The sequence below is a fragment of the Cibotium barometz genome, chromosome 55 (assembly GCF_041138505.1).
Source record: "Cibotium barometz isolate CiBa-2024 chromosome 55, ASM4113850v1, whole genome shotgun sequence".
Taxonomy (NCBI): domain Eukaryota; kingdom Viridiplantae; phylum Streptophyta; class Polypodiopsida; order Cyatheales; family Cibotiaceae; genus Cibotium; species Cibotium barometz.
This window is the reverse complement of record NC_141100.1, coordinates 9,984,265-9,997,210: the sequence shown is the minus strand read 5'-3', so window position 1 is coordinate 9,997,210 and position 12,946 is coordinate 9,984,265. Positions and strand designations below refer to the sequence as shown.

Here is a 12,946-nt window from a genome sequence, read left to right as displayed (position 1 = left end):
ACCACTACACTTCCAAATGTAAAGGCATAACCACTAGTAGACCTCCTGTCATACGAGCTACCTGCTAAATCTGTGTCTGTGTAGCCGTGTACATCTAAGCCTTTACCATGCTCATAAAGAAGACCATAATGTACAGTGGTCTTTACATAGTGCATAATGCGTCTCACTGCATCCAAATGAGGTTTTCTGGGGCTCTGCATAAATTGGCTTGCTAGCCCCACAGCATAACTGAGATCCGGGCGTGTGATAGTCATGTAAATAAGATTGCCAACCATCTTTCTATACATAGATGGATCATCCAACTCTTCACCAAAATCAGCCCGTAGCTTCACATTTTTCTCCAAAGGTGTACTCATTGGCTTACACCCCGTCATCCCATATTTTGCCAACATATCCAATGCATATTGGCGTTGCACTAACTATGTCCCTGCATGGTCTTTGATCACTTCAATCCCAAGAAAATATCTTAATTCACCCGTCTTTCATATCAAACTGCCCACTCAATGCCTTCTTGACATGCATAACATCTGTAGCATGATCTCCTTTGACAATCAAGTTATCCACATAGATGACAAGCAAGACAATCCCATGATCTGTTTTCTTCACATAGAGTGAAGAATCTGCTGAAGAAACCTGAAATCCAAGGGAGATAAGATATTGGCTTATCTTATCACTCCAAGCACGAGGTGCTTGCTTCAAACCATATAATGCTTTCTTTAACCTGCATACATGAGTGGGGTACCTTGGGTGTACATATCCTTCTGGCTGTGCCATATAAAATTCCTCTTGTAAATCACCATTTAAACTTGGGTACCTTGGGGTACATATCCTTCTAGCTGTGCCATATAAACTTCCTCTTGTAAAAATACATGAAATGCATTTTTCACATCCATTTGATGCATTTCCCACCCATTTGCTGCAGCCATAGTGATGACTGCTCTCACTATTCCCATCTGCAGTAGCAGCTGGACTAAATGTTTCATCATAGTCCAAGCCTTGGGTTTGTGTATAACCCTTAGCTACCAACCGCGCTTTATGGCGCTCAATGGAACCATCTGATTTGCATTTCACCTTATAAACCCATTTGCAACCAATGACATTTTTGTCTTGTGGTAAGGCAACCGAAAATTCAAGTTTCATTATGGACCAATGCATCTATCTCAACATCCATTGCCTTCTCCCATATATGCTTCCCAATAGCTTCTTTATAGCATGTAGGTTCCACATGCTTCACCAAAGAGGTCATATATGCGTAATCCATAGCAAAGTCATGATATGTCAACCTGTCACAACTGGATACCTGACCCTTCCGCAATGCATGCGGATCACTCTGAACACCTATCACTCTAGCATGTGGAGGCACATATCTATCCTGCCTTGTACCTGGTGTGCGTAAAATTGGTATGCCAAGTTTCTCATCCAAACTTTCTGAACTTGACGACTCATAACTTGTAATGCCAATTCCTTTAACCTTCTTTTTCCCTTTATCCATAGAACTACTCCCAGTGCTCACACTCTCATGTCTTAAGCGTCCTGACCATGGACGTATAGTACTACTCTCAGACTCTGCTGGCCCAGACATAGAAATAGAACTTGCTTGTGGAAGTTCACATGCACATCAGCATCAACGGAATCAATGACACCCTCGTAGATTATGGATTATGGCTTTATGCATTGTGTGAGAAGGAAGTTGGCTTCCCTCTATGGTTAGGGTTTGATAATACATTAGGGTTTGCTCCTGTGTGTTTATCTCCTCTCCCTCTACCTGTTTTTCATCATGGTATCAGAGCCTGGTGCTCTCTATTAGGGTTTATGAGAGAGTGAGAGAAGAGGGAGAAGAAGCTGTGAAGCTTGCCATTGGAGTTGTGACGCTTGGAGCACACCGATTTTCATCCAATCTGAGAGCTTGGCCTACCAGGTAAGGACTACCAAACATCCTTGAGTGCATTGCAAGTGCAAAAAACACAAACAACACCACATTTGAGTTGCCCAAAGCAAACAAAAATTTTTGTTTTGCAAGCTCTCCATTGAGGCTTGAGTGTGGTGAATGTATGAGGCAAATGCTTGCAAATCTGATAAAGAATCATGTATCTGGCAAATGGGAATGCATTGGCAACTCATGAAAATGAAATTTTTGATTACAAATGAATTTTGATATGGTTTTTTGGGGGGATCTCAAAAATTTCAAAATTTTAAGAATTTTTTGAGCCACGAAAATGGTGGGACCATACCTACCCTAAACCCCCTACTTTTTTAAAGGGACAAGTGTAATTATTAGTACTGAAAGCCTAGTCCCCCTCCCTATAGCCTAGTCTCCCTCCCTATATTCAAAGGAGACCAAATGTGCACAATCCTTATGCCTATTGGTCCATTGCTAATTACTGTCATTAGTAAAAGGCCTAAAATATGTCCAAATGCCCCCTAATGTACAGACAGAAGTTGCTACGTACCATAATGCCAAATGAAAAACTTGCATAAATGCCTTTGTAGGAACCATAAAACCCGGTGGTAGAATGCAAAAATGTGGAAATTGTTCAGGACTGTGACACATATATTCCAGAAGTTACCATCAGGATAAAAGGTGAGACATTAGTAAGAGTCAATCATCTGGATAGTGGGTCAGGGGGGGTAAACATAATATCATATAGCTTGGCTAAAAGGCTAGGAATCACTAACATACAACCTGCTTTCTTCTAGATTTGCATGGCTAATTAGAGAAAGGTCTGACCTGTCAGGATAATTAGGGGAGAAAAGATAGAGGTGGCAGGATGTAGCTTCACTGCATCATTGTCCTCAAGATGATTGAGATAGTAGGTGTATATCCCATGCTCCTAGGAAGGCCTTGTCGTCAGAGTGGAATAATAAAGTATAATTGGGAGACGGACAAGATCACTATCAGAAGAGGTAAAAAGAAGGTTCACATCTCGGTAGTAGGAAGAGATAGGCAAAGCCTAGGAAACTGATCAATGCATGCAGAAGCCTTGAACTACCTAAAGGGGGTAGAAGATTATGAAGAAGAGCATATCTTGAAGGAGAACCCAGATTTGCTTTCCCTATTTGAGTGAACATAGAACGAGTCATGCAAAGGTATGACCCGCTAGAGGTCCTAGTAACTCATCTTGAGGTGATGGTCAACAAGGAAAGCGTGTGTGAGGAGGAAGAGGACACTCAGGATAATGGGGAAGCGCTACAAGAAGAGCAAGAAAAAGCCATGGTGGCTCTAAAATAGGAAGAAGCTGAGCTCAGGAAAAGAAATATCAAGGTATAGGAAGATGAGCTTGAGGAGGTGAATTTAGGGGATGCTTAAGAACCCAAAACAGTCAGGATTAGTGCTACATTGAATCAGGAATTCAGAGGAAGTCTCCTTGAGCTACTGAATTCCTATAAGGATGTCTTTGCTTGGAACTATTTTGACATGAAAGGGATTGACCCCAATTTCTATCAGCACAAAATTAACTTGAAGGAAGATGCAACCCCTATAAGACAGAGTAGATACAGGATGAGCCCAAACTACACCAAGCAGGTAAAAGAAGAGATTGACAAATTACTGAAGGTAGGATTCATCTATCCTGTGGATCAGGCAGAATGGCTATCACTAATAGTCATTGTTCCAAAAAATAATGGGAAGTTGAGGGTGTGCATTGACTACTGCAAGCTCAATGCTTCCACTATATCGAACCCATTTCCACTACCTTTCATTGATTCATGGTTGGATGCAATAGCGAGACATGAAACATATTCTTTCTTAGATGGATTTAGTGGGTGCAAATGGCCTAGGAAGATAAAGAAAAAATTACCTTCGTAACAGAATGGGGAGCCTTTGCCTCCAATGTGATGACATTTGGGCTGAAAAATGCTCTTGCTACATTCCAGAGGATGGTGCAGGAAATATTCTACGAGTAACTGACCACCTTCATGAGGGTGTTTGTGGATGACTTTAGCGTGTTTGGGAAGAAAGAGGAACACATTACACAATTCACAATGTGCCTGGAAAAGTGCAAAAGGGCTAGACTGAGCCTAAATCCAGCCAAATGTGCCTTCGTTGCTATAAGTAGTGGATATCTCTTGGGACACATAGTGTCTGCAGAAGGACTGGCGGTGGATCTAGCCAAGGTTGCGGTCATTGTAAAGCTACAACCTCCCAAGAATGCCAAAGAGCTTGCAAGGTTCCTAGGGCTAATCAAGTGGCACAGTAGGTTCATGAGGTTCCTGGCTAATGTGGCAATGACCTTATATAGCCTAGTGGTGAAGGATGCAGAATTTATTGGGTCCGAATCCTATCAAGAGGCATTCCGGAATCTGAAGAGGATACTGTCAGAGCTGCACCCATCCTACAGCAGCCCAACTATGACGTAGTGTTCCATGTGTTTGTCGATGCCTTAAATGTGGCCATTGGCAGTGCCCTGATGTAGGAAGCACATGATTGATGGTACTGACTAGTGTTCCATAAAACATTCTACCCACTCACCTTTGCAAACACTATGTCTATGAGTGCAAAAGTTGAACTTGCAATACAACTAAGCATTCTAATACATCCTACAACATATCCATGTGAAATTGAGTTCCATAATTGATCATGTAGGCTTTGGTCCTATCATAATGCTCATTAGCATCCTCCACCACATCATTGGGTGGACAAGCCTCCTCCTCCTCCTTTTTTTTAAAACTATTAATTTTCCCTTTCTAGCTTTCCTCCTTTTTTTTTGGGGAAGAGCTCATATAGTCATCATCACCTTCGCTCACTACCTTATGTTTGTTCCTTTGTCTATTGGACTTCCTTAATCTCTCTCTCTCTCTCTCTCTCTCTCTCTCTCTCTCTCTCTCTCACCATTGCTTAAGCTCTTCTATCATGTGGATTTGGTAAGATGCTCCTTTCTCCCCCCCCCCTCTCTCTCTCAAAAGATCTAAGCTCTTGGAGATTGAAATTTATAGCTATTTCTCCCTCTCCTCCTATCCTTTCTTAATTGGAGTTGTATCCCAATTGCAATCTTAATCTTTAGAAGAACCCCTAATGCCATATCTTCATGCATATGTATATAATGTAAGAGAAGAGGGTGTGTGGAGGCCTAAGAACTTTAAGATTCATGATTGGGTTCTCGAGTTCAAAATAGGAAGTGGTGTGTGGTTCGCAAAGGTGCAACATGTGTACATGGCTAGAAATATGAACTTGGATCCATCTACCCTAGCAACTACACTCCAAGATCATAAGCTTCTCCTCAATGTTACCTATTATATTTTACAAGTTTTTATATCTATTTTATTTATAATTTCCTTCTCGTGTGGTGTTTTTGACATGATTTCAAAAACTAGGACATTTGAATCCTTGCATATGATGGTGAGTTAGGGATGGTCTTATTTCGAGACACGCCTTCTTGTGGTGTTGTTGACATGATTTAAGAAATTGGTACATTTGAAGCCATGCATGATGTTGAGTTAGGGATGGTCTTGTTTAGAGACATGCCCTCTTCCTTTTTTATAAACTAAGGTTTATTTTTGTATAAAGCTAAATACATTATCCCTCCCAATTCCCAAGCATATGATGGTAGACACGAAATTCTACCCTTTTAAGGTCTTCCTTCTCTTACTTTGATTGGGAATTGTTGGACAAGGATACATTAGCCTCATTCAAATCCAAGGTTGTATTAGATATTTAGAAATCCATTAAGGTTGGAAGGATTTCTAAGAGACTCAAGAAAGATGCATGTTATTTCAAGACAATTGTAGTTTTCTTTAAATGTCTGTGCATTTTCTATATGACATCAGGAGTTAACCAAAGAAACTCATAACCCATCAATAATCGAATTGTTGTCTCTTCATGATGTTGTAAAACTCCATTTCGCTAACATTTCTTAATTTTAATTGTAGATATTTTGCATCTATGCTTTTACTATGTGACGTTTGGGAGTAAATTCTTGATCCATCAATCATCAAAATCATCTCTCTTCATTATGTTGTAGAACTCCATTTCATTAACTGTATAAAGTAGACAACCACAACATATAGAGCTTAGTGAGAACTAAGTTTGTTCATGTGGTGAAAGCACATTGTTGTCATTTTTTAGAATTTCTGAAAAAGATATGATGAACTTGCATATGATCAAAATTCAAAAACTTAATAGACGATACAATGATACTTACTTCCTCCATCTTGATCATTGTCAACTACACAAACACATCCATAAATAATTATTAAAAAATCATCATATTGAAAGACCTAGTTTAGTATGAATGTAGATACGATTTATTTTAAGAGAAAAGAAGATAATTATAGTTACATAGTAACGTAAGAAGAAATAGTATATTTTGAACCATCCACATACATTCTTCTATCATGGCTCCAAGTTCTTCATCAGTTATATGCTCACCAAGATCTCTTGCAACCTTCCTCAAATTTTTGAGCTAATTTAAAGCATAATGTTGGATCAGGTAATGGTTGTTACAAATGTCAAGCATAACTAAATATGAAGACTTGTTTTAGATTTTCATCCATATGCTAAATATAATAATTTATTATTATAACCATTGGTACTTTTAGTGTCCCACTCATATAAAATAAATATTTTGATATTATGATTTGGAAATTTATGATGGAGTAAGAAAAGATGCATGCCAAAAGCAAAGTTTTAACAAAAGAAAATGATCTAATAGGAAACGTTCTATATAGATATTACCCCCAACAACATTAATAAAAACCTTTTAATTTTTGAATTTGATAATTTGATAAATAAACCACCATGAAATTTGAATTAATACTTGTGATTTTGTCATTCAAAATAATATAGATACTAATTAATATGCTATTAACTAAATTATTGAAATGGTTCTAGTATCTCTCTCTCTCCCTCCCTCTCTCTCTCTCTCTCTCTCTCTCTCTCTCTCACACACACACACACACACACACACACACACACACACACACACACACACACACGCACATGCACGCGCGCGCACACACACACACACACACATGTATGCACACTCATGTACACATGTGTGTATGTGTATGTGTGTGTATGGGACACACATATACACACATGTATGTATGCATACATGCACATGTACACAAGCACACACATATACACATGTGTGTATGCATATGTATAAACATATATATATATGGAGAGAGAGAGAGAGAGAGAGAGAGAGAGAGAGAGAGAGAGAGAGAGAGAGAGAGAGAGAGAGAGAGAGGACTAGTTAGAGTTCTAGCATAATGTGATGATAAAAAGTGTAATAATAGAAAGGCTCTACTATTTTAGCTTTTATAAATAATAGGAGAATTTTAAAATTTAGCATCAAAGAGAAAAAGAATCAATGTATTAAATATATATTTACAAAACATGGAAGGAGAATCACATGGAAGGAATACTATGAAAGCTATAATGTTTTAGTGTACGATTACATACATTGCCTTGACAATGTGGCATACATCTACTAGCATAGCTAACTATCATAAAGAAAATACATGTAAACAAATATATCTTAGTAAGATTTTTTTAAAAAAAGAAACTAAATTTATAAGTTAAGCTGTATTGAAAAGTGGCATCAATATATCTAAGGCTAAAAAATAGTGAGAGAATTTATGTTTTGAAACATGAATCACATAAGAGAAGCATAAGTAGGAATTTAAAGTTCCAAATGGAAAGAAAGGAGGAAATTTACTGTTATCTTTCCTGTGCCCTCTTCATCAAAAAATTTGAAAGCTTTTGCAAGTTCTTCATCAGGATCTCTATCCTTGTATTTTAAGGAGACTGTTATATAGACCAAGCATTACATTTTGCAACTTTAACGAATAAAAACGGTTTCCAAAACTTTTAATGTTGAATAGACAAATGTGTTTTTTAAATTGTGTAAGGAAGGCAAAACTTAAATGTAAAGTTGTCATTTCCACATGATTTGTTTTTATAAGAAAAAAATGGATGTGCCATCATAAAAGTATATACTATTTAAAAGCTTTGATTAAGAGAAATGCAAAGAAAAGCAATTGTGATTTAACATTGCTTACATGCACTTTAAGATAAACTAGCTACAAAGAATTTATATATGAAGTTCTTTTATGGAAATGTTAATCGATAATACGATGAGCTACTAGTTTAACATTGCATTTCATTGAAAGTATTTTGGCCTACCTTGGTAGTAAGACAAAAGTGTCTGTATGATTTTCTATTATTCTAAGGAGACTTTGTACTTAATACTTTCTTCCCAAATATATTTTAGTTATGACACCTAGTAACTCCTCCTTATGCACCTAATGTCATGTTCTATGTAATGAAAAATCCAAGGTAAGTTTATTCATATTTTCTACTTGATAAAAATTGTGACTATAAAAAACAAGTCAGCATATTATCTTTTATTTTACATGTGTATTTATTATTAATAGACCACTTAACCTCTAGATAATAAAGAGGTGTGTTCTTTGGCATGCATTTCTTGACAAGAAAAATGAAGTTTTTGCAAGCATTCTCTCCGTATTCCTCTCTTTCTTTCTCTCATCGTCATCGTCATCGTCATCGGTCAATCATCATCATCATCATCATCATCATCATCATCATCATCATCATCCTCATCCTCATCTCACATCACTTTTTGTCTCCACTAATCATAAACTTATTTCCTTATTCCTTATCTTTTATAGCACAATCTAGAACACCAAAAAATATACCATATATAATGTCTTATTCATGTTTAGTACTACATGGCAAAATTTAATAATGTATTTTTTTGCAAGGATCTGCCCACACTAGGAACATTAAGGTTTGAAAAGCACTCTCCTAGAGTCATTTAGTTTTTTCCACCACTAAGAGCCCATTCTCTACACTTGTTCCTCCTTTTCTCTACACTTTCCTTGTTCTTTCTCTATCACTTTGAATATTTATCTTCAACACTACCTTCCTCTCTTTTTACCTTCCCATTTCTTTATCTAAACATTTAAAAATCTATCTTTGTCAAATTATAGCCTTAATGGAGAGGCCTCAAGAAGCAAAAGTGTATAGTTTTTAAAGCTCTATGTAATTGTTCATTTTATGATGTCGTAGGGTGTCACATCACATGACATATTGTCACAACATTGAAAAGGGAATAGTTACATAGTATTTGACATACTATACACTTTTAATTTTTTAATCTCCTTGATTAGAGCTATATTTTGAGAGAGATGGTCTTTCAAATATTGTGCAAACACATATGTCTTCAATGAACTTGAATATTAGAATTTATAAAGTTGAAGGTACATGTAAGATTCCTCCCCCCCCGCTTTTGAGGTATACAGGAGTAAGAACCTCCCTTTCTGATCTTATAATTCTTCCCCTCTCTGAAATAAAAGAAAGATTTTGTTTTACCCTGTTTTGACCTAGAGAGAGAAAATGTCTAGAGAGAGGTAGTCCAAAATTGAGATATTTTATGATATAAAAATCCTCCTAGTGTCTAAAATGAATTCCCTTGAAACAAAAATTCAAAAAGAACTTTCCAATGTGCAATTGGAATTAATTGGAAATGGGTATAAAGGACCTTAGCCTAAGAGTCTAGATTTTCAGAAATTTTTGGATTATGGTCCAATTAAGGTTCCTATGGGCCAATAAGATCAATCCATGTGTGGGGAGGAGATAAATCCAATTTGTAAAAGAAAATACCCAAAAATGAGTAAATGCTCAAATAAGATGAAGAGTTGACTATGTACAAGGGTTATTAGTAAAAAACTATGAGTATTACTAAAAAAATAAGATATTTTGGGTATAATGATTCCATTTTAACACATGTGTAAGAAAGGGGAGTACCTTCAAGGAGGCGCCTACTTCACATGCAACTAAAAAATAATGTGATATTTTTATCTCTCCTCTCTCTTGGATCAAACCGAATAAAAAAGGAACCAAACTAGGTCCAAATCTGGTCCAAATTCAACCAAATTGAATCTGAAAATTTCTAGAAATCAGTTGGTCTTGTTTAGAGCCTCCCTCTCCTATAGATAGAACCTGAGCCCTTTGTAAAAAAATAGGAGAATTATACTATGCCAGAATTATGCTCAAATAATGATAATTTTTACTATTCTCTAAAATTCTCTCCAAATTGAAGAAATTGGATCTTCCCTCCTTCTTCAATCTCCATTGGTGGCTCTATCAACATACCAAACCAATTGATTGGTTTGGGGCCTCTACTGTGATCAAAGAATCAAGCAATTTGTAAGGTGAAGGGTGAATTTTGATCTTTTTCTATAATTTCTCAATGTTTCTCTCTTCTCAACCCCTCTCAAGCTTGAGAAGCTTAATTGGAATGGCTTTTTAATGCTATTGAAGTTAATTGATGAATCGTAGTAAGGAAATACATAAATTTCTATTTATGCTTAATTTTAATGATTTTAATGATTTTTATCTTCTCTAAAATGAATATGATGTTATGCCTCATTGAAAAAAGGCATTCCCCTCTCTTCTTTAGTAAATCCAACCATTCTTTATCCTAGATGAATGATTAATGGATAAAATCAAGCTTTTCATAATGTTTCTCTTTGATAAGTAGAAAATGTTTACATTAGAATGATTTAAATACTCTTAGTGAATTTTTAATTAATTTTAGAGAGTTAAAAATTAAAAAATGGTCAGCCATACAAAGGCGATTATGGTGAAATTTTTTAAAATTGTGAAAAAATAAGTTTTACTTTTTTTATTCAAAAAGAGTAATTCCCATCGTATATGTATTCTTAAAGTGTTATTTTTCATCCTAAGCATAGAAAAATGCATACTAAAAATATTTTATTAAAAAAGTGTTACCTTCTTTAGAATTAAATTCTATGCATAGAAGGAAGCATATTGAAATTGTTATTTTGATTATAAAAGTGTTATTTTCATCATAAATGATTTTTATGCATAAATGGATACATAAAAGAAATTCTTTTATATTAAAAGAGTGATTTGCATCATAAATGATTTGTATGCATAAACATATGCATAAAAGATATTTTTTATATATTAAAAGTGTGATTTTTATCATAAATAATTGTTATGCATAAAAGAAATTCTTTTATATTAAAAGAGTGATTTTCATCATAAAAGATTTGTATGCATAAACATATGCATAAGAGATATTTTTTGTATTAAAAGTGTGATTTTTATCAAATGATTTTTATGCATAAATGGATGCATAAAAGAAATTCCTTTATATTAAAAGAGTGATTTTCATCATAAATGATTTGTATGCATAAAAGATATTTTTTTATTAAAAGTGTGATTTTCATCATAAATGGATTTTATGCATAAATTAGATGCATAAGAGAAATTCTTTTATTCTAAAAGTGTAATTCTTACTAAATTGGATTTATGCATGGAAAGATGCATAAAGAATATATTTTAATCCAAAAGTGTTATTCTCATCAACTTGATTTTATGCATAAAGAAATCTATTTTTATTTCAAAAGAGTTATTTTCATCAATTTTGATTTTATGCATAAAAAGATGCATACAAAAATCTATTTTTATTTCAAAAGAGTTATTTTCATCAATTTTGATTTTATGCATAGAAAGATGCATAAAGAAATCCATTTTTATTTCAAAAGAGTTATTTTTATCAATTTTGATTTTATGCATAGAAAGATGCATAAAAGATTTATTTTTATTTCGAAAGTATTATTTTCATTGAAATTGAATTTATGCATAGTAAAATGCATTGAAGATTTATTGTTATTTTGAGAGTGTTTTTCTCATTAAAATAAAATTTATGCATAGTACAATGCATAAAAGGTTTATTTTTAATTCGAAAGAGTTATTTTCCTTAAAATTGAATTTATGCCTAAATAGATGCAAAAAAGGATTTTTATAAAAGTGTTATTCCTACTAAAGTTGTCTTTATGCCTAATTAGATGCGTAAAGAATCTTTATATCAAAAAAATTAGAATTCTCTTACATTCTATAAATAGATGTGATGAGATGTGATAGGAATCAAATAGATGTAAATGGATGGATGGAAGTGAAATGAATCAGATAAATGAAAATGGATGAATGGATGTGATGTCCTGTGAATTAGGATGTGAATGAATGGTATAGGATGTGAAGGAATGGAAATCGTGATATGAATGAATGATAAGGGATGTGAATGAATGACGGCATGTGAATCGGATGTGAATGGATGATGTGGTTTGATGTGTGAATGATGTAGGTTAATGTAGATTGATGTATGGATGATGTGGTTTGATGTGTGAATGCTGTGGGTTGATGTAGATGGCTGTATAGATGTAGATGTGAATGTGGATGTATGAATGTGGATGTGTATGGATGTAGATGTGAATGTGGATGTATGGATGTAGATGTGGATGTGGATGTAGGGATGTGGATGTATGAATGTGGATGTGAAAATGGATGTATGGATGTAGATGTGAATGTGGATGTGGATGTGAAAATGGATGTATGGATGTAGATGTGGATGTGGATGTATAAATATGGATGTGGATGTGGATGTATGAATGTGGATGTGAAAATGGATGTATGGATGTAGATGTGAATGTGGATGTATGGATATGGATGTGGATGTGGATGTGGATGTATGAATGTGGATGTGAAAATGGATGTATGGATATAGATGTGAATGTGGATGTATGAATGTGGATGTGGATGTGGATGTGAAAATAGATGTATGGATGTAGATGTGGATGTGGATGTATGGATGTGGATGTATGAATGTGGATGTGAAAATGTATGTATGGATGTAGATGTGAATGTGGATGTATGAATGTGGATGTGGATGTGAAAATGGGATGTATGGATGTAGACGTGAATGTGGATGTATGAATGTAGATGTGGATGTGGATGTAGGGATGTGGATGTATGAATGTGGATGTGAAAATGGATGCATGGATGTAGATGTGAATGTGGATGTGGATGTGAAAATGGATGTATGGATGTAGATGTGGATGTGGATGTATGGATGTAGATGTAAGGATATGGATGTATGAATGTGGATGTGAAAAT

General features: G+C 35.0%; 1 protein-coding gene across 1 annotated transcript in view; it reads right to left on the bottom strand.

Annotated features, from left to right (window-relative positions):
- Positions 1 to 5,765: 5,765 nt before the first annotated feature.
- The window catches only part of LOC147607353 (caltractin-like), a 13,437-nt gene continuing 6,256 nt past the window's right edge, over positions 5,766 to 12,946 (bottom strand). The window contains exons 3-6 of the mRNA XM_086790825.1: positions 7,659 to 7,747; positions 6,320 to 6,398; positions 6,138 to 6,161; positions 5,766 to 5,973 (exon numbers count right to left, since the gene is read on the bottom strand). Of these exons, the coding sequence (XP_086646951.1) occupies positions 5,921 to 5,973; positions 6,138 to 6,161; positions 6,320 to 6,398; positions 7,659 to 7,747 (245 nt within the window). The 3' untranslated portion in view covers positions 5,766 to 5,920. The remainder of the gene's footprint in view (positions 5,974 to 6,137; positions 6,162 to 6,319; positions 6,399 to 7,658; positions 7,748 to 12,946) is intronic.